Source organism: Maniola jurtina, chromosome Z (genome assembly GCF_905333055.1).
Source record: "Maniola jurtina chromosome Z, ilManJurt1.1, whole genome shotgun sequence".
In the NCBI taxonomy this organism is placed as follows: domain Eukaryota; kingdom Metazoa; phylum Arthropoda; class Insecta; order Lepidoptera; family Nymphalidae; genus Maniola; species Maniola jurtina.
The window spans coordinates 849270-875262 of record NC_060058.1 but is presented as its reverse complement, the minus strand read 5'-3'; the positions used below and the strand labels follow the sequence as shown (position 1 = coordinate 875262).

The following is a 25993-nucleotide window of genomic DNA, read 5'->3' as shown; positions in this document are numbered from 1 at the left end:
GCTTCCCATTGACCTAGAATCATGAAAGGCAGGAAGGACATTGGATACTATCAATTTCTGACGCGCTCGAGTATGTCCACGCAACAGTTTTTTTTTACTTATTTGGAAGGCTATAGCCGCTTTCCCCACCGATGAAAAGGTATACATTATATAACATTTTTTTCTTCTTATCATCTAAGCTTTGCATCGCAATAGGTCTCTATGACGCTCGAGTAAATCCCCATTTAGCATCGTGGGCTCTCCTACTATTAGTTGTCCTATACCTACATGAAATAAATAAATACTATTGATTTGTAATTTTTATGATAGTGTTTTACCTACCGCTAAAGGCGGCGCTCCCGGGAGAGACGCAGGTACGAATGTTTTAGAGACGAACTACGTTTGTATGAAGCGAGTGACGGAGAGACCCCTCTTAACGTTGGTGGGGAGTAAAATCTTGTACTGAGGGTACTGCGTGCGATACTCAGGCCCAGGAGAGACGCTAGTTCGAATCCTTTGATATGCATGTTTGATATGTATTTAAAATTGTTTTGATTTGATTAAATAATAAAAATTTACATACAAAAGTTAAAAGTCATTTTTATTGTTTGCCCCAAATATGCCCACTCTACTGGCGCGCGAACGCGACGCCTATTAGAAAACCTAGTCTAGTTGCAACAAAACATCGTAAGAACCAAGAAGTATTATAAAAAGCTGAGTCGGTCAAGCAAATTGATGGCAAGCACGTAGATTTTTGCTTGAGCCAAGCATGTTAGCCGTTTACAAGGTTTACTTGATGCGAGTCAAGCATTTATGAGCTTGGGCGTTAAATGACGTTTCGACTGTGTTCGAAAAATGAGAAGAGTGGCTTTTGCTGCTTGAGCAAGGATAAGGAAATTACCTGCTCGCCATGGAGCCGCTTCACCATCTCAGAAGCTCTTAAGAGCCAATAAGCATTATGAAGGGCTGAGTCGGTCAAGCAACTTGATGGCAAGCACGTAGATTTTCGCTTGAGCCAAGCATGTTGACCGTTTACAATGTTTGCTTGATGCTTGAGTCAAGAATTTAGGTTTTTCGGAATTTAGGTATAGTTTGGGTGTGTGATCAACTTCTAGGTCTCATGCAGCTCACCTATGGCACTGTTACTGACGATGCTATTCAAGATGGAACGCGATACCCTGAAATCTTTGTTGGATATTAGTACAGAATAGAAATAGTTTTATTCAAACAAATTCAACTCCCCAAATCTGATTATGGTGGGAGGGCCGATCGCAGATGGAGTTATTGGAAACGAAAAACAAAAAATTCAAACAAATTTTAACCGGTGTGAAAAGTCACTCAATTATGAGAAAAAAAATCTTGGCATGGAGTAATAATAACTAAATTAGATCTATATATATTTAATTTAATGATTAATTGGGAGATTTGGCATCAATGGTTGATTTCGACTTGCTTCTGTGCGGAATGCTCCGAACTTTCACGTACTGGCCGGTCAAGTTCTAGAATGAAAATATTAAACTTATTAGGATTTTATGGTAGTAACTACTAGCTGATGCTCGAGAATTCGTTTGTGTGGATATAGGTTTTTTTAAATCGTGCGAAATCTTTGATTCTCTGGGATAAAAGTAGTCTGTGTGTTAATCCTGGGTATATGTCTATATCTATTCCAAATTGAAGCCAAATCCGTTTAGTAGTTTTTGCTTGAAAGAGGAAAAACATATACGAACTTTCGCCCTTAAAATATTCTGGTTTAAGACATTTATTGTTCCATAATCTCCACCATCATGCGAAGGAAGCTCGCTTTCTTTAGGCATTTACAGAGAGGAGGACAATTCTCATTCCCAAGTGTTGGAAGGGAGAATTGCAGGCAAAAGAGGTCGCTAAAGACGCAAATGGTTGGACGATATAAGGGGGTGGACAGGGCTTAGTTACCCGAAGTTGATAGAGGCGGCTTTAAATAGAGAAGCTTTTCGGATGATGATCGCCAACGACGACGACGATCGTCGAAGGCACGCGATGATGATGATGATGAAAAGAAATTTTCACTTAAATGGAACTTACAGGCTTTGTTATAAAACTATTAGTAGGTAAGTACAAAATTACATGTTAGTGTGATTGATTAGGTAATCATTAGGTCAGCCGACGGAGGCATGTAGTGAAGCAATCCTGTGGGATGACAGGGGCGAGCCGGAGTAGGCAGCGGCGGTCTCTCCAGGTTACGGGCGTCGCGGTGTTGCTTCTTTACCCGGATATGGCCGCGGTGAAGCGCTTCCCCGGTAATATTGCCTAAGCCAATTATATGGATGACTAGCCGATGCCTGCGACTTCGCCCGCGTGGATTTAGGTTTTTCGAAATCCCGTGGGAACTCTTTGATTTTCCGGGATAAAAAGTAGCTTATGTGCTAATCCAGGATATTATCTATCTCCATTCCAAATTTCAGCCAAATCCGTCCAGTAGTTTTTGCGTGAAGGAGTAACAAACATACACACACACACACACACATACAAACTTTCGCTTTTATAATATTAGTGTGATATACGAGTAAGTTGCACTAACCAGGTCGTCTAGCGGCGGCTCATAGGTAGGAATGAGGGTGTGAGGGAAAGCCACACGTTGCGGCGCCTGGTGCGGCAAGTCATGTGACCGCGACGTGCCCGAGCGCGCAACGCAACGTACCTCCCGCAGTGCATCCAGAGCATTGTTTAAACGCACTTTAGCTAACAATGCGTACAGTGATTTCTCTTCGCAAACGTCCTAAAGGACATAAGTAGTAAGTACACAAACTTTGATTAAAAAAGGATTGCGCTCCGTGGCACTCTAAGGTTGAAATATATAGAGCGCACTTTGCTTAGACTTAAGGTTCAGTTAAAACGAGACAGATTTATGCAGCGGTATAGCGCTGTCTCGTTTTAACAGTGTCTTAAGTCTGAGTGTCAAAGTGAGTGAGTGAAAGTCAAAGTGCGCTCTATAGATCTCCACCTAACCCAGTAGACTCAAAAGGCCGATTCACACCAAATGCGTATACGTGACACGTGCGTAATGACGCGCGTAAACCCCTAACAAACCGGGTTACGCATACGTCCACGCTTTACGCAAGCGGTGTGCCATGTTTCATACAGGTTCATACATTACAACCCAAACCCAATGTGTGAATGATGTGAAGTCATCCGGATCAGCCTCACTAATGGGTGTTCCTCAAGGCTCTATTCTAGGTCCTTTCATGTTCTTAGTATACATAAACGATTTACCATATGTAGTCCAAAATATTTGCGATATCGTACTATTTGCTGACGATACGTCTTTGATTTTTAAAGTCGATAGAAATAAGGACAATTTTGACGATATAAATGGTGCCATATCTCAGGTAACTCACTGGTTTACTGTAAATAATCTACTTTTAAATGCAAAAAAAACTAAGTGTATTGAATTCGCACTGCCCAATACCAAGAACACAAGTAACATTAATTTAAGGATAAATAATGATATTTTGAAAATAGAAGAGACTACTACATTTTTGGGGATAACCTTAGATGCGAAGCTGCAATGGGGCACCCATATATCAACTCTTGCTGGCAAACTAAGCTCTGCTGCTTACGCGGTTAGAAAGATTCGACAATTAACTGACGTGGAGACCGCAAAGATAGTATATTTTGCTTATTTTCATAGTATTATGTCTTATGGAATCTTAATATGGGGTAGAGCGGCAGATATTGGGAGAATTTTTGTATTACAAAAAAGGGCAATACGCGCAATTTATAACTTAAAACCACGCGATTCACTTCGAGAAAAATTTAAGGAAATAGGTATCCTTACCGTAGCCTCTCAATATATTTACAACAACATAATTTTTGTAAGACAAAATATTCTTAGTTACAAGAAGGTTGGCGATCTACACAACAGGCTGACTAGACACCGTAACAGGCTTGCGACTCCTACGCTCCGTCTCAGGAAGGTCCAAAAGTCATTTGTGGGAATGGGTATAATCTTCTATAACAAAATTCCTCAGTCAATTTTGGACTTGCCTTTACACAGGTTCAAAAAATCTATTAAAAATATGCTCTTGAGAAAAGCATATTATACTATCGAAGATTATGTAAATGATAAAAAAGCGTGGATTTAAACTTCGATTCGCTCCAGCAATGCGCAGGACTTCAATTGCTTTTATACATGGCATAATATTGTATATCAAATCTTTGAAAAGAGCAACCGCCGAGTTTCTTGCTGGTTCTTCTCGGTAGGAAAGGCATTCCGAACCAGTGGTAGATGCTTTTGACGATTCGAAAGAACTTGTAAAAGTCTAATTGAATGAAAAACATTTTGAATTTGAATTTGAATTTGAATGGTACGCGCTACGTCTGTCGCTTACGCAAAGCTTATGCAGCCTGTGTGAACGAGCTAGAAGTAGGTAGAGCTTGTCTATTTTGAAATGACGCGCCCCACCACCGCAATTTACACATCACTACTACACAAAATTATGTAGTGGGGCGGGTCATTTCAAAAAAGACAAGCTCTACCTATCTATATTACATAAAATACGAATGCTGTCAAGTTAAAAAAAACTAAGAACGGTTTCAGACTAGCATTTTTAGCATTTTAGTAACATCTAGGCCGCATATAAGCGCATATATTGTATGCCAAAATGAACGTGAAACGCGCAATAAAAACGATAGTCTGAAACCACTTTTGAACGCATAGCCCGATGGGATGGAAATCCGACGCGACAAGAGAAAGATCAGGCGCAGGACCGATGCTTTAAGTGCGTATCTACGTACATTAAGATGTTTACTTTGCTTTTGCTCCTGTACTTGGTGGCTAGGACAGAGTTGACGCCTGACATAAAGTAAGAGCAAATTCTAAGTTCTTAACATTTAGCTTGAGATTTTTAGAGGGTTCTTTCAACTTTAACTTTCTTTGTTCAAACTAGTAAAATACCTAAATCAGTCAAGATTTCATCCTTACCATGAGTTTACAATGGCGAAACATAAGTAAATAAAAGTAGAAAACTAAAACCCGACTACGATCGTCTTACTAAACGCTGAAATATTATAGTAAATTTGTTTATTGGATAGAATCAGGCGTTACTTTGCGGAAGTTCATGTTTAGCAAGAAACAGTTAAAAATTATTTTGCTATAATCCGCCAACAGGATAAATCTGTATGGTCAAACATGCAGTTACAAGCTAAGCACCGCTTACCTCCCCAACCAAGCAATAAAGCCAAGTTCCCAAGCAAGCACTGCCACTACCATTCACTGCAACACCACACAAGACTTTTCCACTACTCTCGACGCACGTTTCGCCCCGACACCGGAGCATCCTCAGGAGATTTCGACTTGTGTGGTGTTGCATGTGAATGGTGGTGGCAGTGCTTGCTTGGGAACTTGGCTTTATTGCTTGGTTGGGGAGGTAAGCGGTGCTTAGCTTGTAACTGCATGTTTGACCATACAGATTTATCCTGTTGGCGGATTATAGCAAAATAATTTTTAACTGTTTCTTGGTAAAGGAGATCATTATTTTTGGGCCTTTTCTGAAAGTGCCGGCCAACGAAAAAAAATGGTATGGATCGTTAGAACTAGCCATTTGGAGTAATAGTTAATATGGCAGAAAAGTTGTAGGATTGCTCTGAACCAAGTTATACAAGGTCGAAGATTCGTCATTTTCATACATTTTATTGATTTCTAAAAGTGCTGGGAAACATAAAATAATGTTAGATATTGCTAGAACTAATGATTTGAAGCAATTGTCATTATGACCCGAAGGCTGTGGGGCCATTATATGTCGTGTTATACAAGTTATACAAAAAATTAATATACTTTGTATAATTAATTGTAACCGATTTTATGATTTTGTTACTGTTCTGATTGTTTTATATGAATTTGAATACACATACAATTATTCTGACTCCCACGAAGTGCTGGATCAGCTGCAATGTGGACAAAATTCGTTTATACATACCTGGATTGTATGCGGCCTTGTAATACTAGGTGATCTCATCCAGCCATCTCCCAAACTTCTGCCACTGGGATATCTCCGGCGAGGTCTGTGGTGAATGCACCATTTGGTTATAAGTACTGTTCACCATAGTAACTACGGGCTTGCTTCAGTCGATAGCTGCCCAAAGCAACCTGCGTCGATTCTTCTGTGAATCTAGGAAAGTCATTGAACAGAGGATGTCGGCTTCCATAGCCTGGAAATGAGCTCTTCTTCTATTATAATTATTGTGTGTGATAACAAGTTCTGCTAAACTGTTTTGCGCATTGACCAGTTCATGGATTTTGTCAAGGAAATCACGTCTGTAGTACACGTTATTGTCTATCAGAACATGATAGCTGTTTAGCGATGTTACCGCGATCCTGAAATAATCGATCACGTTACTTAATGCCCGGTCACTCTGATCAATCCTGAGCAAACGAAAATCTCTTTTAAAGCAATTGTTCATCACTTCCACCATCCAGCGGCAAATGGTAAAAAGCTTAGATTTATTGGTTTGGTCAGTAATTAGCTGGGTTTCATTTAAATGTTTTGTTTCTGGCATTTGTGTAATGGCAATAAAGGTCATGTACAGACAGATACAGGCATGTACATATATCTTCAGAAAAGCACTAATTACTTTTTTCAGTGAAAATCATACCCTAACCACAAGTTCCGAAACCACTAAAAGCCTTTATATTTGTTGCGATGGAACAATAATCTACACGCTGCAGCAACTTACAATGCCTAGATTTTAAATGATACCTTAAATAATATAGAAGATTTTTACTGGATTTTTATCATAGTCCATGGTTTTAGAGATACCACAAACAATTTTGAGGTAATCTTTCTTTCTTGAGGTGTGCGGTTATGTGGCACAAATGCCAGTAACAAAACATCAGTAAAATCCCAGCTAACTACTGACGAAGCCAATAAATCTAGACTTTTTGCTGCTGGATAATGTAAATGATTAACGACCGCTTTGGAAGAGATTTTTGTTTACTCAGGGTTATTCAGGATTTGTAACCGGACATTAAGTAACATGATCGATTATTTCAGGATTTTGTCAGCATTTCTGAACGGCTATCATGTTCTGATAGACAACAACGTGCATGCACGTGATTTTCTTGACGTAATCCATGAACGGCCAGTGAGCAAAACAGTTCAGCAGAACTTGTTATCACAAACAATATGTAATTATAATAGAAGGAGAGCTCATTTCCAGGCTATGGAAGCCAACATCCTCCGTTCAATGACTTTCCTAGATTCACAGAAGAATTGACGCAGGTTGCTTTGGGCAGCTATCGACTGAAGCAAGCCCGTAATTACTATGGTGAACAGTACGTATAACCAAATGGTGCATTCATCACAGAGCTCGCCGGAGATATCCCAATTCCCGGTGGCAGAAGCTTGGGAGATGGCTGGATGAGATCACCTAGTATTACAAGGCCGCATACAATCCAGGTATGTATAAACGAATTTTGTTCACATTGCAGCTGATCCAGCACTTCGTGGGAGTCAAAATAATTGTACATGTATTCAAATTCGTATAAAACAATCAGAACAGTAACAAAATCATAAAATCGGTTGCAATTAATTATACAAAGAATATTAATTTTTTGTATAACTTGTATAATACGACATATAATGGCCCCACAGCCTTCGGGTCATAATGACAATTGCTTCAAATCATTAGTTCTAGCAATATCTAACATTATTTTATGTTTCCCAGCACTTTTAGAAATCAATAAAATGTATGAAAATGACGAATCTTCGACCTTGTATAACTTGGTTCAGAGCAATCCTACAACTTTTCTGCCATATTAACTATTACTCCAAATGGCTAGTTGTAACGATCCCTACCATTTTTTTTCGTTGGCCGGCACTTTCAGAAAAGGCCCAAAAATGTATGGAGCTAGAATGATCTCCTTTGTTTTTCTGTCGGCGGGCTCTTACATACCCTTTGACTATGTTTTTTTAGCATTTCTTCCTGTTGCCTTTTCACTTCTTTTGCCCATCCTCTGAAACGGACAAAATTCATATTTCTTAATTTCCATTGTTTTTAATTTAAATAATATTATTCATTATCTATATTGTATTAAAGTCATCTTTTAATCAAGAGGGCTCCATCTTCATCACTTGCCAGAAGCTTGCTGGCACCCAAGTGTTAGTCTAGGCGTCTATATCTATAATATTGATGATGAATATAATATTATATATAAAAAATTTCTTCCCTGGCGATGTGAATATTTCCTGTTCGTACCCCCATTAAGTATGTCTACCTATCTATTAATAAATCAATCAAAAATATAAAAAGCACACCCGTTAATTTGAAGGAACTCTTCTAAAACCTCTTTGTCCTGTTTCAGTAAATCGAAACATTGTACCTCAGCTTCGGCCCACGTCTCATTGAGCTTCAGAGTCAGGTAGTGTGAGCAGAGGACGAGAATTGTCTAAAAATAATTGATGGTTATTAGGTAGTTTAGACACGACCGACGGACGGACGGACAGACGGACAGACAGACAGAACCCTAAAAAATTTTGAGGAAACCAGCATGCCTGAGAGTCCTCCGTAATGTTTCCTGCCAATCCGCACTTGGCCAACGTGGTAGCCTATGGCCAGAGATAATTTAACTTGTAATAAATTATCTCTGACTAAGGCCAAAACTCTTCTCATTCTAAGAGGAGACCCGGGCTCTGTTTTGAACTGGCGATGGGTGGATCATGATGAACGAGGTTGCGGGCAAAAGCTAGTGATGAACAATGTAAAAGAGTCAAGAGATATAAGTATACCTCCTCGTCGAGTGCCAGTTGTATGTTCTTGTACAGATTGTATGCCTCGTCTGCTATTGACACTTTATGTTGTAAATCTTCTGAAAGAATATGTAGAAGTGCAAACGCCTGAAAAACAGCATCATAAAAATATTTACATACTGTTTCGTACGCCATTGATCTCTCTCTCCCTCTCTCTCTGCATCGTCATGAGGGTTTTGGCCCCTTTTTAGGGTTCTGTATCTCCAGAGCAAAAGGAACCCCTAGACTATAGACAACGAAGTCTCAATCTAGGCCCCAGAGTCGAGTAAGTAGAGTAGTAGAGTAGAGTAAGAGTAGAGTAAGGTAGTAAAGTAGAGAGTCTTTCCAGACTCGTCAAGGGAATCAAAACATATACCCTAGAATAGTATAATACCCTATAGCAATGTCTTGTAGAACATGTAAAAATGAAAACCTGACAGACGGACAGACAGACAACAAAGTGATCATATACCTAAGGATTACTTTTTTCCTTTTGAGATACTGAACCCTAAAATTGAGCCAGCCAACCTTATCTTCTACATTATTTTTAAAATATGCAAATCGGTCCGGAAACCTCGAAAAATCGGCGCAATTTTTTTGCTGTGTTATTGTAAGCACAAGGCTTACATGAAAGATTTTTTTGGAAAATCCACGGGAAAATACAGTTCCCGCGGGACGCGGACGAAGTCGCGAGCAACAGCTAGTGGTGTTATAAAATCCGGAAGTGTGTTTGTCTGTCTATCTGATGATGAATATAATGAGAACCTTAGACATCCGAGAGCCAGCCATGTCAGCAACTGCTAAACACAAATAAGGTCGTCCACGAGGAGCCTCACAGAAGTCTGGACTCTTCAACTCATTGCGAACCTCCGTCGACATAAGAGGACAATCCAGATCTGTTCAAAGAAGGGTTTTTATTTTTTATTCCAGTATGTGCTTCTCACCTAATGGCAAGTGATGATGGAGTCTAAGATGGAAGGGGTATGATAGCTCGTTCAAAGAGGCTGCGTAAGCGTAGACGTAGCGCCTACCATTGTGTTGTAATGTTTGGAACTGTATGAAACATGGCACACCGCGCGTAAAGCGTGGACGTATGCGTGACCCGGCGTGTTAAGGGTTTACGCGCGTCACTATGCACGTGTCTAGTGTACGCAATTGGTGTGAATCGGTCTTAAACCCGTAACTACCCCCGATCGGTTCTATGCGGCATCGTACCGGGACGCACGATTGGCGGCACGGTTTTTGCCAGTAGGGTGGTCTCTGAACAGCGCTGCCGCGTCGTTGCTCCGCGCTTCACTACGCATGGATTCTGAAAATGGTAGTAGATATACCGATAACTGTACCCTGTACGACGCCGCGGTGGTCGAGTCGCACGCCGCTCGCGAGACAGTCGTCTCTGAACATCGCCGCCAACAGGCTCGCAATCGTTGCTCCACGCTTCACTACGCATGGATTCTGAAAATAACAAGGAACAAGTAGACGTTTGGGAGGCTGCAGCCGTGGCTATAGGTACTCTATCCTATCCACGGAAAGAAGTTAGCCTAGCGCTCTCTCTGTTACGTAATCCCATACAAATGCCACAGACTAAAATCTCAGTGGGTTTTAACCATTTTGAATCACCAACCAATTATTTTTAGGGTTCGTACCTTAAAAGGAAAGACAGAACCCTTATAGGATCACTTTTTTGTCTGTCTGTCCGTCTGTCGTGTCTGTCAAGAGAACCTATGGGGTACTTCCAGTTGACCTAGAATCATAAAATTTGACAAATAGGTAGGTCTTATAGCAAAGTAAAGGAAAAATTCGAAAAGGATTATGAAAGGGCTGTACATTCTAAAACAGATTTTTATGCGTCATATTTTTTGATTTCTCATGCAAAATGTCGGAAAATACCCGAATACGGAACTCTCGGTGCGCGAGTCTGACTCGCGCTTGACCGATTTTTTTAGTGACGTCAATTGTAAATAGGGATTTGAGCTTACCGCATTGGAGGCGCCAAGGCCGGCGCACCAAGTGACGAGCTGCGCGACTGCGACTCCACTGCGCGCCAAGTCGCAAAGCAGTGCCCATAGCCAAGCACTGTATCGCGGGCTTGCTCATCTTAAATATAGTGAAAAGGCTATAACTCAGAGCCGTGAAGAGTTTTCTCGTCTTATATACAGGTTGTAACCAGAACGCTAACAAAAAAGTTCACAATATATTGCAAATAAAACATCTGGCTAACGCTATGAGGTCAACGAACGTTACGTCAGTAGGCCACTTGGAGTCAATGCCGCGTCGTAGGGGGGGCATTGACTCGAAATTTGCACGCTATTCATTGCTGGTTTGAAAAATACTAAATCACTAAAACTACAAAGCAACGCTAAGTTTTTGCTAGCGTTCTGGCTACACCCTGTATACATAGATTTGAAAATGTAGTCAGGCATCAATCTTTTCATAATTTTACGTCGTTGAATCGTCTCGTCATAATGCGGGTTGCTCTTACATCAAGTAGGAAGTCACTTAAGAAACTCACTTAAGAGTGCTCTCCATGATCTCTTCAAGTCGAGCGTGAGAGCATGGCTATTGCAATCAACATTTACGGGCAGGACATACTCAAGAGTGATGAGTGACGTGATGCGTGGTTATGTTTGGTATTGAGTTAATAATTGTTTGCAAATCAATTAATATTTTTTAACAAATTAAAGACATTTCGACTTATTATCACTTAAATAAAGTTTAAGTTAAAGCCAATAATTTTTCAATTTCGAAGTTTCTTTATATGTTTTATTTACACACGAAGTTATCTCATTTGGCTTTTAATATGCCCGAGACTTCGTCCGCGTGGATTAGGGTTTTTTAAAAATCCCGGGGGAACTCTTTGATTTCCCGTTTCCAATTTTGAACTTTATCTTGTAATACTATAGAGTACTTAAACCTCCAGAATTTATATGCATTCACTAACTGTTATCATATCTAAAAGATTGTACACGCCATTTCTCATTACGAATTTCTCCCTGTATTCCTTCCTCCATATGATTGCTTCCCAAATGAAGTTTAATATCGAAATAAGCCATCTGAAATTATATTTCGTAATTTTAGCCATGTAGGAGAAAAAATATATTTAAAAAATCGACTTTCAAAACCATTGCAAAGTAAGAAAGTAATTTCTGTTTCTACATAATAATTTGAGTATGTATGTATGAAGTTGGGCGAGCCCTAATGTGCTTAAAAGTGTGTGAAGTCTGCCAATTGACCTATAGCGACTATGTCCATCATTTTCACCCTTCTCATTCTGAGATGAGATCCGTGCTCACTTGTGAGCCGATTGATGGTTTTATTTTTATTTTTTTATTCAGACACAAGTTAGCCCTTGAATGCGATTGCATTCAAGGGCTAACTTGCATTCAAGGGCTAACTTTATTTCTAAATTTCTGGTCACGTGAGATTTCACGTGACCAGAAATTTAGAAATAAAAAAATTCCAAACCCCTGCTGAGCATTGAGCCCGAGTCCTGATCCCACTAATAAGACCACAGCGCTCACCACTGCGCCAGTGAGGCTGTCGAAAAATAATGATGATAAATGAACCTGTCGCTAAGAAGTAAGTGTTTGTCGAGGGAGTACAGCGCGATGTCGAGCATCTTCGTCGCCAGCGTGTTGACGGAGGCGGGCCACTGGAGCTGCGGGTAGACGCAGCAGGCGAGCTGCCGGTCGGCCTCCACCGCGCTTGTGAGCAGGCGCACGGTCAGTGCCAGCACCACTTGGCTCTTCTCCACGGGTGGGCAACGCTGCTCGAGCAATGTGTAACAAAGATCTAAGAAAGATATAGAGTTTTATGGTCTATGGGAGAACCCAGTGCGGTCAGAAAACTTGTGTTTTAGGGTTCCATACCTCAAAAGGAAAAACGGGACCCTTATGGGATCACTTTGTTGTCTATCTGTCCGTCTGTCCATCCGCCTGTCGTGTCTGTCAAGAAAACATATAACGTATTTCCCATTGACCTTGAATCATGAAATTTGGCAGGTGGGTAGCTCTTATAGCACAAGTAAAGGAAAAAATCCGAAAACAGTGAATTTGTGGTTACATCACAAAAAAATTTCAAAGTAAGATAACTAACCAAGTGGGGTATCATATAAATGGGCTTTTTTATGAAGATCTCTTATAGAAATAAGTGCCTTCCTGTCCATGTTTTCTTTCTTTTCTCTTTATTGTTACAATTTTCTGGTACAAATAAAAAATAAATTTAATTAGGAACAGGTGTGAGCATGCGCGCTCAATGCCATGAAAACCAGGAAAGAAACCACTATGTATGAACAAACTGCCTATACTCTGTTTTGCGAGGACAAGCAAACCGCCGTTCCTGCAGAACTGAACGTCCAATTTCCGTTGCGGGCAGAATTCATCATCATCATCATCATTGGCAACACGATCTGTCCGAAGACTTTGGTCTTCAAGCACTGATGAATTTTGGACCAGAAGTCATCTCGAAGCTTCCCGAACGCTGCACAGCCGAGAATGAGCAAAGCAAAAGTATTCACGCATGAGTATAATGATTCCGTGTGTGTCGAACAGATCGCACAGAGAGTCGGCTCGCGTCGGTTCGCTTCGGCTACGGATGGCCGCATGCAGCAGCCGCACGCACCAGTACAGCACTGGTAGCTCGTACGGGTTCTCAGAGTACCATTCGATGTACCACATTATTCTGCGGAAAAAATCTTAGAGATTAAAGAGGTCTCTCTAAAAGGAACTGTACGTAAAAAGTCTAAGTCTGCGGTCCAGCGGGGTGATTCTCTAACTCAGTGTCTAACACGGAATGATAGTCACCGAACTCATTTTTTAATTTATTGAAGGTTTTTTCTACGAAAAAGTATTTTCATATCACCCAGTGAAGCAGCAATGTAGAACGAACCAACCTCGGTGGCTATCATTCAGTGTTAGACACTTATTTAGCGAATCACCTAGCGGGTGGGCGCGGGTGCGTCAAGAAATTACAAGAAGAAGAAAGGGTTTACAAGGAATTGGAAGGAAGACGCGCGGACGTGTCCTAATCGAGAGCGGGTGCCGAACGGCATGGAGAGCTGGCCGCCCCGCACGCTGCACCCGTTCCCTGCTGGGCCGCAGACTTAGCAGGTATAGCCTACTGGCTATAGGTTCCGGCACTGATCTAATAGCAGGACCTTGAATGCGTAGAATTCATACTATAGGTATATTTACTCTATATACTACCTACTACATATATCTCTCGCACCTATTAGGAGACGATCTTCCTGGCGCTGTGATAAGCGCTGTGGTCTTATTAGTGGGACGTCCCGGGTTCGCTTCCCTGCAGGAGTTTGGAATTTTATAATTTCTAAATCTCTGGTCTGGTCTGGTAGGAGGCCTCAGCCGTGGCTAGTTACCACCCTTCCTGCAAAGCCGTGTCGCCAAGCAAGTTAGCGTTCCGGTGCGATGCCGTATAGAAACCAAAGGGGTGTGGGGGTGGCATGTAGACCTGAGCTGTGCATTTAATCTAGTGAACTATGATGTCCTTTGGAACAAATTGCAATTTGCAAGTGACTTAGTTCCTGAATGAGATAGTAAGTCTGCTGAGGTACTGGTACAAGGGTCAAATTAACCACGTGTGGTGAGGAGAACCATGGTGTGAGGTGAGGCCACCTGTAGTGGCTACAGGCCAGATCGCGGGGTTCGCCAAGGTGGGTTACTCTCCGGGCTTTCTCAACGTTTACATCAATGGTCTGATACGTGAGCTCAGGGGCAGTGGAATTGGCTGCCACCTTGGAAATGTTTGTGTTAACAACTTGAGATATGCAGACGAGATGGTGCTCCTGAGAGCTGGTCTATCTGGATGATTCTGCAGTTCGAAAGGTGCAGCAATTCAAGTATCTGAGGCATTTTCTCACCGGTGACCTAGATATAAAAAGAGAGAGGAGCCCTTTTGGTTCAGCGTAACATGCTTGCTCCCAGATTATCTAAAGATGTGAAATTGTCACTATTTCGTGCATTTTATCAGTGTTTCTATACCTGTCAATTATGGACGAAATAAAACGAGCAACAATGAGCACCATTAAAGTGCAATATAATGAAGCATATCGCATCCGAATGAGATTGCCAAGATACTGCAGCGCGTCAGGCCTGTTCCCATGTCATGTGATTATTCCCAATCGTGTAGCCTCTTTCTGGCATAGAGTACGACAATTCAATAACGTCATACTTGAGGTTATCGGTGAGCATATGACTGGTCAGATATATTTAACCATTGGCGGCGTGTACATCGGGACGCGAATAAAAAGTAAGGATAGAATCAAGATTTTACTTTTGACTTCGATTATATTTATTTTATTAATAAACATTATTTCATAAATTATATGTATATTTATACTTACTGGATTTTATCTGCCTTAAAGAGATTATTATAAACTGAATTTTGCATACCGTCTTATTATATCATATTCTGCGACCAGTTTAGAAGGCATGAGGTGTATCGTGCACACTAAAGCTTGGAGTGCGCTTTTACTAATGTCTACGAAAAGTGCTGGAGACCAGCGCGCTCTGAGGTCACACAAGTTAGGGTCCAGCAAAAACATCAGACCTAGGAGCCAATACTGGGATTCCACCATCTGAAATGCCACGATATTTTCAGTCCACTAGCAACGAAACTGTAAATTCTCTGAGAAAGGGGCGTGCGTCCAGCGTTATGACTACGGATATCAATGGATTGTGATTGTTAAGAAACGTTGACCAAATCGGCTATTATCACTAATATCTGATACTAGCCGGTGCCCGCGACTTCGTCCACGTGGATTTAGGTTTTTCGGAATCCCGTGAGAACTCTTTGATTTTCCGGGATAAAAAGTAGCCTATGTGCTAATCCAGGATATTATCTATCTGCATTCTAAATTTCAGCCAGATCCGTTCTGTAGTTCTTGCGTGAAGGAGTAACAAACATACACACACATACACACACACACACACACACACACACACACACACACATACAAACTTTCGCCTTTATAATATTAGTGTGATGTGATTACTGTAAAACCTAAGAGTCTAGATCTCGTTCTCTTAGTGAGAGTTATATGCGGAAAGATATGGCAAACTTATCATCATCATGATCAATCCATTGTCGGACCACTACTGAGCACGAGTCTCCTCTTAGAATAATCTGCCACGCTGGCCCGATGCGGATTGGCAGACTACACACACCTTTGAGAACATTTTAGGAATACTATTTTTATTTGTCAAAACTTTACGATTAGGAATAGGTCTGCTGCTTAGATTTTTTTTTATTCACTATAAGTAAGCGCTTGACCACAATCACACCTGATGGAAAGTGATGATGTGGTCTAAGATGGGACGCGTTTACCTAGAAGGTGCCTATTCACTCTTGTTTTAAAGATATGGATTGTAATTGAACGCTAACGATAACGCAGAAGAAAAAATAGAAGAAGAAAGAACAAAGGCAAAACTTACAAAGCGATTACAAGGGAAGGTTTTAAGCAAATCGACGGAGAAGTAGATGAGAATCTTCTTAAACTGAACATCTAATTGAGAAGTGTTGAAACCTACACTCTGTATCCAGATTTGTTTTGGAGGGACCTCTGTAAGCACTGATAGTGACATAATATCTGAAATCAATTATACAAGGTGACAGACAATATCCGTAACATCCCTGCAAACTGATTTAGGACCGATGTGTCAAAAAAATAATTAGTCTCTGAGCGTAAGGCCTGTTGGGAGAAATGAGGACTTAAAGAATTAGTTTAAAACTTCAATGTAACAAAGAAGTCAGAACTCGTCTGCCCCAGTGGCAGATATTTTATAGGAGACTTGATGATGCACGCGCCTTCGTCCGTACTCCGTACCTATTCAGTTTTTTTTAAACCCATGGAAAACCTTTGATTTTGCGGAATAAAAGTAACTTATAATTATAGTAATAGTAGCATATACAATACATGTTTTAAATACGATGTTAACTACGTCATGAAACTTCTCCATTGAATCGTAGGGTGAAATGTAGATGACCTGGCATCAGCAAAGAGCAGAATGCCTCAAGCCGGTCACCAAAGCAGCTGAGCAGCGCATGCGCTATCACGGTCAGTGTTAACCTCTCGTGTCGGCGGCCTCTCGCACGGCACTCGTACCGGTACGCCCATAAGAAACACCTGTGGAATGCAAAGCGATTTATAATTGTACTAGTTTTGGATGACGTACCGGGCGCTGTGGTGAGTGCTGTGATCTTAATTCTCAATAGAGACATCCACCGCCTCCATGACCCCACCGACCTATCGGTTATATGGGCCGAATCGCGAGAGAGCCCCCTAGTACTTGCTCTTGGCATGGTTCCCGGGAGCACCTTCTTGACTGCTAAAAGTTATCTCTGTTCTTGTACCTTGAGTATTTCTCCCTTTCTGGGGCAGACGTTCACACCGTGCAGATCCCCGCGTGTCCAGCGTTCCAGATCTCTCAAACACCTGCTGGTCCGCAATCACGATGCCAAGCTGTTCCTCCCCTTATGCAAACTATGCTCAAAACCGCTACTGAATCTGATTTTAAGTATGTACTGGCACTATTCTTGGACATCTCCGGAGCCTTCGATAACGCTTGGTGGCCCATGATTTTGCTCAAGGTTAAGCAGCGTGGATGCCCGCAGAACATTTTCCGCCTGCTGTCGAGCTACTTCGTCAACAGGCGAGTCGGGTTATTCGTGGGTAGCCGGGTGCGATGGAAGACTTCGACCATGGGGTGTCCGCAGGGGTCGGTGCTGGGCCCCGCGCTATGGAACGTCCTTCTCGATGACTTGCTTCGATTGCCGCTACCGGGTGGGGTTAAAGTTATTGCGTACGCGGACGACGTCACGGTTTTGATCGAAGCCAACAGCCGCCGGGCGATCGAGGTCGCCGCTGCCAACACCATCAGGCAGCTTGAGGACTGGGGCTGTCGGAATCGGCTGGCGTTTGCCCCCGCTAAGTCGCAAATGGTTGCGCTCAGGGGCAAGCTTGGGCTGCGGCCCCCAGTGATCAAGCTAGGTGGCTGCTCGGTCAAATTCGGGGCGGAGGCCGTCGTACTTGGCGTCACGATCGATGGAAGTCGCTCCTTCGCGCCGCATGCGAGGTCGATCGGTGAGCGGGCGGCTAAATGCTTCGGGAAGATGTCGCGCGTGTCGACCGCTTCCTGGGGCATTCGATATAAGGCTCTCCGCATCTTATACCAGGGCACCTTTGTTGCGACGATCACGTATGCGGCGGCGTGCTGGGCCGAGAGGGCGACGTTGCACGTCGTGCGGTCGCAGCTTCTCAAGGCGCAGAGGGGGCCACTCATCCTCCTCACTAAGGCATACCGTACCACCAGTACCTCTGCGCTGGCGGTCTTAGCGGGCGTCCTGCCTGCGGACCTGGAGGTCATCCGTGCTGGCAAGATAGATCTGGAGCGCCAGTCCGCGACCAGGCTGGAGTTGAGCAGTCGGAAGCGCGAGATAGGGTCCGCTGTGGTTGACTTGTGGCAGCAACGCTGGGCGAGCGATGAGAGAGGCAGTCATCTTCGACGATTTTTCCCAACGGTGACGGGGAGGCTCGAGGCGACTTGGGTTTCCCCGGACTATGAAACCTCGCAGATTCTCACGGGCCACGGATGCTTCCGGTGGCGCCTGCATGGGTTTCGGCTGTGTGCGAGTAGCCTGTGTGAATGTGGCGAGAGTGACGAGGACGCGCACCACGTTCTGTGGGAGTGCCGTTTGTATGAGGATCTCCGGAGCAAGATGCTGGATGGGATGGTGCATGCGGAGGCGGGTCCGGTGTACTACCGGGACCTTGTCTCTTCGGAGGTAAACTTCCGAGGACTGCGGGAGTTCGCGCACGCGTGGCACAGGCGACGGAGCTGCTCAGAAGTCCGGCGAGGTCAGACCGGGAGACGCGGAGGGGAGGAAGTCCAAGGGGAGCGTGCCGATGAGGAGGACTCGAGGAGCAGCATCGAGGAGGGGAGCGACAGCACGGAGGATGAACGCGCGAGTACACTAGCGGAAGTGGGAAACAGGAGACACCACGATCGGCGACGGGAATCCGCTGTGCTGTGCCGTCTGCCCCAGAAAGGGGAGAGTGACCGCGATAGGGACAAGGAGATGACAGAGAAATAATTTGTAGGGAGTCAAGAAGGCGCCCCGGGAAAGAAGTACCGAACGGGCGCCCTCCCGCGTTTCGGCCCATATAACCGCGAGGTTGGTGGGGCCATGGGTGGTTGGAGGGTTGTTCCTCCCCTTATGTCATTGATGCACGAACTCCCGTAGCTACCAAAGCTTTCCGCCGAAGTGACGATATCCTGAGGTAGAAGACTGGACCCTCTTCCCCGCGAACGATATCCGTCATGTGCCGGTACGGGCAATATGGTAATTTATAACTTTAAAATTAGTGGTAGTGAGTGGCAAAGGCCATGGCTAGTTACCTCCGTACTGGCAAAGCCGTGCTGCCAAGCCATTCAACGTTACGGTACGATGCGGCGTAGAAACCGATCAAGGATATGAGTTTAACGAAACTATCATACCCCTTCCAAGTGAGCCCATCTTAGACTACATCATAGCTTATCACCAGGTGAAATCACAGTCAAGGGCTCACTTGTATCAGATTTTTTTAAATTCTTACCAACGAGCACTAACCTTTGAGAGTAATAATCTGGACAGGGAAACTTCCTGGCAACAGCAGGGTTTTCGTCAAAAAAACTCCTTAGTGTTTTCAGCAAGATCAAGAGCAAGGATAAAGTTGTTGACATATAAATGCTGCTTGAGCCTAAAATGAAATAGACGAAGCTTTGTATTTGTAAAAGCTTTTTTAAATTAAAAATATCGAGCAAACGAGCAGGCTGCGGGTAACCTTTTGTTAAATTATTGAAATTACCACCTTTCATGAGCATTTGCAGCACCAGAGTAATGATGTAGCAACGGTGATGTCTAGGCAGTGGCGGCCTTAGGGGGTGGCGAACAGGGCAATCGCCCGGGGCCTCGCGATGGGTAAGGCCGCCTCTGTGTCTAGGTTAAGGGACCAATTACCTACAGGCATTACATCATTCAGACGTATTATTACTAAACGATCAACTAATTTACGTTTGCAGCAGCCAAAACGATTTTGAAGGAAACTAACTAATTACATGGACCAGGACCGACCGTGAAGTATTTACCGAGTTTAACGTTGAAATCCTGTGGGTCTAAGGGTGTCTCTTCATAATCTGGCAAATCTTTCATGGGAAAGTAGGGGTTGAAGCGGTAGAGGATGGATTCAATAATATTTTCCCTCATCAGCTCGATACCTGTGAACAATCAAATAGATCGATGTGTTAACTTGTTAACGACCACTGAGTTGCTAAAGGTGAAGTTTCGCGGAAGATGGTAAACAAAGTTTTTTCATTATTCACTTCCAAAAAGGAGATGGTTCTCAATTCGCCCAGTATTTTTTTTTGTATGTACACTGATTTTTTCGAGGTTTCTGGACCGATTTGCAATTTTTTTTAAATCCACAGTAGAAGTTTCCGTGGTGGTCCCATAAAACATTCTGGATCCAACTCCTTGATCCTGATACTGCAGGGTTTCTGCCCGTCTAAGTTATGAAGATTCAGGAAGTGTTCATAGTGAACTAATATTGTAGGCACTAAGCAACGACTTTATGCTTGAACTCTAAGGCCCAACTCCTCAACTCTGATGATGCAAGGTACAGCACTCCTAAACTATAGGGATGCAGGAACTGCGGATGGTGCAATATTATTTTAGGTACCAACCATATACCAGTACCACATCATTAAATGTATCTCCTCAATCCTAACACTGCAAGGTACCGAACTCCTAAGCCGTGTGGATTTCAAATCACATCAATCAAAGCATGATGCCCGACTTCATACATCACACTTCACACTTATAAAGGTGAAAGTTTGTATGTGTGTGTGTGTATGTTTGTTACTCCTTCACGCAAAAACTACTGGACGGATTTGGCTGAAATTTGGAATAGAGATAGATAATATCCAGGATTAGCACATAGGCTACTTTTTATCCCGGAAAATCAAAGAGTTCCCACGGGATTTCAATAAACTTAAATCCACGCGGACGAAGTCGCGGACATCATCTAGTACACGTATAAAAACAAAAATATTTTAAATATATTTTTTATTAACTTTAAACTTGAATTTCTTAAAACAAAGTCTAGGTTGGATACATTTCCCGCAGCAACGTCCGATTGCCAGAGCGTACTGACGTCGTGCTGGCATCACGAGGTAAGAATGCTCCATCTAAAAAGATAGAAAGAACTTACAGAAATTGGTTGAGTGGCACGCCAGCAGCAAGGCAATCTGTTGGAAAGTTGGGAAGCGCTCTGGTGTGGCAAGAGCGAGCATTCGGACGGTGGTGATGAGGAGGTGGGTCCCGCCGGTGGTTAGTACATGTCGTCTTCGCAAGGTTCCCGACCCGCGTGCTTCGTCCGTAGCTGATAACTGCCAGAGGATCCCTCGCGACACCAGCTTGAACAGATCATCTTCTTCCACTCGTAGAAGAAGATACCCTTAAATCAGTAAAGGCCTAAATTAATCTCGGTATCAATCCATCAGCCTGTAATCTGTATACCTCCACTGCTACACATAGGCAATTTCAAGACTGCGACACCAAAGAGGATCCTCTGCCTTCCTCATCCACCCGCTCCCCGCCAACTTCTTCAGGTCATCGGTCCAGGGGCTAGAGGTCGTCCTACACTGCGTTCCGCTTGTACTGTTATGCGGTCTCCACTCCAAAACACATCTGCCTCATCGACCGTCGGTTCTGCGACAGACATGACCTGCCCATCGCCTCTTCAGCTTCCTAATCCTTTGAGCTAATATTTTTTCTTTCCGGATTTTACCCCCGAGAGTGTTACCCGACATATAAAAACCTGTCCTAGGTATTAACGCACAACTGAAATCGTGATAGGCTAGTGGTTAGGACGTCCGCTTCTAATACGGAAGGTCGGGGTTTCAATCCCGGGCAAGCTTTTTACTTTTGGGAGTGTAAAAACACTGGGCAAATAGCACTGGCGGTACTAACATGTGCAAATAGCACAATAGTGCACTGGCGGATCACTGACTGTCTCGTGCCGGCATTGACGTGTGCAGATAGAGCTGTCCGTCCATCCGTCCGTCCGACCATCCGTCTGTCTATCTGTATGTCTGTCTGCCTGTCGGTCCCGAGTACGGGACCCTCGGTGCACGAGTCTGACTCGCACTTGGCTCACCTAAAAATCCGATATAATTCCTAACAGCTTCTAGTTGAGTAATAACATCGGACGCGACTGTCAACAAAATCGGTTTGTTCATATTGCGCAAGAGCAGAACCAACAATTCTTTCAGGCTGGGCTTCTTCTTCAAGTTCTCCACCAAATAATCCAGTACCGTGGTAAGACTGTTCAGAACTTCGATTTTCTGTGGTATTATAGGTCTCTCAAATAAAACCATACTGACCAACTTTATATTGTTATGCGAAAGTGTGTAAATCTGTCAGCGGTGATACTCTTCCTATTTAGGTAGAGTAGGTTTAGATGTCAGCCCTTAGTCGTGTGGACCGGGGTTCGATCCCGGGCATGCATTTTCGGAGTTATATGTGTTTTCAACAATTAAATTTCGTTTGCTTTAATAATGCTGAAGGATAACAAGGTTATGTAACCTGCATGCCTGAGAGTTTTCCATAATGTTCTCATAGATGTGTAAAGTCTGCAGTCAATCAGCTCTTGGGTTCCGTACACGAAGGGTGCCAAGCCAACGGGACCCTACTACTAAGCCTCCGCTGTCCGTCCGTCAGACCGTCTGTCTGTCAGTCAGCGGGCTGTATTTCGTGAACCGTGATAGGAAGGAATTTAAAATTATCACAGAATGAATTCTATTGCCGTTATAAAAATCACACTTATAATCACACTACCACACTTATATTATAAAGGCGAAAGTTTGTGTGTATGTACCTATGTTACTCTTTCACGCTAAAACTAGCGGACAGATTTGGCTGAAAAGAATGGAGATAGATCAAACCCTGGATTAACACATAAGCTACTTTTTATCCCGGAAAATTAAAGAGTTCCTACGGGTTTTTTTTTAAAAACCTATATCCACGCGAACGAAGTTGCGGGCATCAGCTAGTCAACTAGTAGGTAAATAATAGAAAAATGAAAATGACTGCCAAGAAAATTAAAAAATTAAAAATTTGTTTCGTGTATGAGCCCAACTCGCACTATGCTGATGTTTATTAACCCCCGACCCAAAAAGAGGGGTGTTATAAGTTTGACGTGTGTATCTGTGTATCTGTATGTCTGTGTATCTGTGTATCTGTGTATCTGTGTATCTGTCTGTGGCATCGTAGCGCCTAAACGAATGAACCGATTTTAATTTACTTTTTTTTGTTTGAAAGGTGGCTTGATCGAGAATGTTCTTAGCTATAATCCGAAAAAATTGGTTCAGCCGTTTAATAGTTATCAGCTATTTTCTAGTTTTCTTGTAGAAAAGAAGGTTAGATAACCCTTAGGTTCATAATATTCAAGTGTCAATTGACAAATGCCAAGATGGACGTTGCCTAGATATACATAATTATTTATTTGAAAATGATTTGTCGGGGGTGTTGAAAATTTTTAATTTACACTTGTTTTATCTTAGTAATCCAATTTTTAATCAAAAGTGTATAAAACAAAGGATACATATCCGAAGCGAGCCAATACGGCAAAATCACGTAGGTGAGCTTCCAGCCTCTCAGTATTCTGGTGACCCACGGGATCCTTCACCAGGAACTCCAAAATGGCTGCCAACTCCCATCCGTACAGCGGGCATCCTTCGCCCCACTTACTATCTGCAATTATTAGGAGTTGTAATAGACTATTTTTTTTTTGCTGGGGAAAATGCACTTACGCATCCTAGACTCTCTCTATAGTCGTATTCCTTAATAATGAGGGTCGTGAACCCTTTCCATTAATTCTCTTGGGATAATAATGCGGTGGGTTCCCAGATCCTTCTACATACACATCCTTTACAAAAGCGGGTAAGTACATGGGGCTCACTGGTACCGTCACGGGAGCCCTACTAAAAACCCAGTTGCACAGACTGCATAGCATGGTATGAGGCGTATCAGGATCTCTGGTATCGGATGCGAATGAGTCGGCTCGCGCGCCAACGTTGAGCCTATTTCATAAATATACAATAATAAATAATCCATGATATACAAAGAATCAAAAACTTAATTTGATATAATCCGCTAAAAAGGCAAATCTGTGTCAACATGCAGCATGCGACATGCACCACCCGCTCTCCCACTGCTAAGCATGCAGAGAAAGCCAGCCACCAAGCAAGCCCCAAGTACAGTTAGCAATCAAGCTAGGTTATAGTCCATAGTCGATGTACTGGCGGGTGCAAACCTAGCTTTATTGCTGACTGTACCACAACGCAACACCACACAAATCAAGCTTTTGATTCTTTGTATACCTATTTCCTGAGGTGGGAAAAGGTGAAGATAACGTTTCCTTCTTCCCCTCGGCAACCTAGATGGTCAACTCGGTTTCTAGAAGGAGCTTGGTTGGCTGGAGTAAAGACTGCGGGGTGGGGCAACACAACAGACGAAAACATTTAAATGCGGAAGTCAGCCCAGAAGAAAGAAAGAAGGGGAGGAGAACGCCCCTTCTTCCCCCTGTCTTCTTCTGCGGAACGGGAGGAAGTCAGCGCCCAGATCTCATTTCCGCTCCGCGGCCTCCTTCAGTGTTACTATACCTTCTACTTAGTACAAGAAACAATAGGAAGGTTTGCAGGTTAAGAGTGCGGACGTGAGAAATCTGATGAAAATAGGTAGGTATACCGTCAAAGGGAATGTGGGCTAAGGAAAGTTTAATTTCAACTGCAATAGAAGGACCTGCGTATTACTTTTGGTAGAAGGTCGACGCGTAAGTATATCTGGAGAAATTATCGGCAGTACATCATTTGATAGACATGTGTGAACTTCATTGCCTTATTTATTATACCTCACCTAGTTATAAGTTGGTAGGTGATGCCTGCGACTTCGTTCGCGTGAATTTAGTTCCTAAAAATCTCGTGGAAAATATTAACTTCCGTGATATAAAGTCTTAGTTACTTAGTCTATTTCCGTTACAGGATGCAAGCTATCTCTTTACCAAGGAGATGATGTTCATATTCATATTCGTATTGTTTATTTTGCATTTCACATTACACATGAGATCTTGTAACGGTATGGCAAAATATATAGATATATATTAAAAAATGGTACATTAAAAAATGATGACTGGCACTTCGTTTAAATGTGGATTTAGCTTTTAAAAAATCCCATGGGGACTTTTTGATTTTCCGGGACCTTTAGTCCTTTCGATTGTCTGTATCACTTCCTTGATAAAGCTTATAAAGATTAATGTTTTCCCTATCAAAGATTATATTGTCATTGTTAATATATTGAGAAGGCACTGTGAGTATACCGATCTCTTTAAACTTATCATGGAGGAATTCGCGTGAACATATTAAGCACCTGTAGGTATTGGGTCCAACTCCTTTATTAAGTTTCTTCTGAGCTTGGTCTTTTCAGTGTACTGTTTCCCTTCGGGGCCGTGTACACATTGATATGTGTCAGAACTTCCCGAAATTGATTCCGGGATACCCAAGTATTCGTCGGTGGTTATTCTTGTATACGTATCTTCAAACATCTTCCGTCTGAAAATCTGTGTGTGTGAAGAACTGGCAGAATCTGCGCAGTCACCTTTAGCCTTTTTTGGGGGGTCTTTTGCTTTGTTCTTAGCTTGAGCTTTGGGTGCGGATGAAGTGTAGGTCGAACGCTTTTTATCCATGTTAGAAACGGATAACTTTTTTATTTATATTTAAAATAAATTATTAATAAATTATTGTTATTGTTACAGATAAGATTAATTGCTTGTTTGTATAGTCCGTAAGGTCCGTACAAATGAGTTCTCAAGCGCCATTTCAACTTTTTGTATCAACTGTCATGTCAATAGTGCGGTTCACCTTTACAACAGGGACTAAAATCCAATAAAATCGTCTTTTGACATGACAGTTGACACATTAGGTTAAAATGCCGCGAGAGAACTCATTTTGTTTGCATTATATTTGTTTGCATTTGCCATAGCATTTGCCTTGCAATGGCCTTGCATTTGCATAAATATTTTGACAACTTTGACGACCCTTTTTTTCTTTATTTTTTAAAATAAAAAATAAAACTTACTAAAAATCGTATTATAACTTCTACTACTCTATAATCTCAATGAGTTCTAAATTATACCCATA

General features: G+C 42.6%; 1 protein-coding gene across 1 annotated transcript; it reads right to left on the bottom strand.

Annotated features, from left to right (window-relative positions):
* Positions 1 to 1391: 1391 nt before the first annotated feature.
* On the bottom strand, positions 1392 to 25635 carry LOC123880455. Its single transcript, XM_045928581.1, has 21 exons — positions 25224 to 25635; positions 23401 to 23549; positions 21955 to 22141; positions 21007 to 21252; positions 19886 to 20014; positions 19368 to 19497; positions 16745 to 16884; positions 16193 to 16347; positions 15152 to 15336; positions 13258 to 13421; positions 12308 to 12533; positions 11683 to 11794; positions 10827 to 10838; positions 10721 to 10795; positions 10085 to 10196; positions 9507 to 9637; positions 8742 to 8849; positions 8271 to 8401; positions 7909 to 7969; positions 2537 to 2734; positions 1392 to 1478 (listed from the first exon to the last, which is right to left on the bottom strand). The coding sequence occupies exons 1-21, from the start codon at positions 25537 to 25539 to the stop codon at positions 1392 to 1394; spliced, it is 3054 nt and encodes a 1017-aa protein (XP_045784537.1). The 5' UTR covers positions 25540 to 25635.
* Between the last annotated feature and the right edge of the window lie 358 nt (positions 25636 to 25993).

Coding starts and splice junctions, on each gene's coding strand:
- LOC123880455 (XM_045928581.1), bottom strand. CDS start 25,539: ATGGATAAAAAGCGTTCGACCTACACTTCATCCGCACCCAAAGCTCAA. Junction 19,498..19,885: donor GGATTTCAACGTTAAACTCG/GTAAATACTTCA, acceptor ATTTCATTTTAG/GCTCAAGCAGCATTTATATG. Junction 8,402..8,741: donor AACTGGCACTCGACGAGGAG/GTATACTTATAT, acceptor AATTATTTTTAG/ACAATTCTCGTCCTCTGCTC.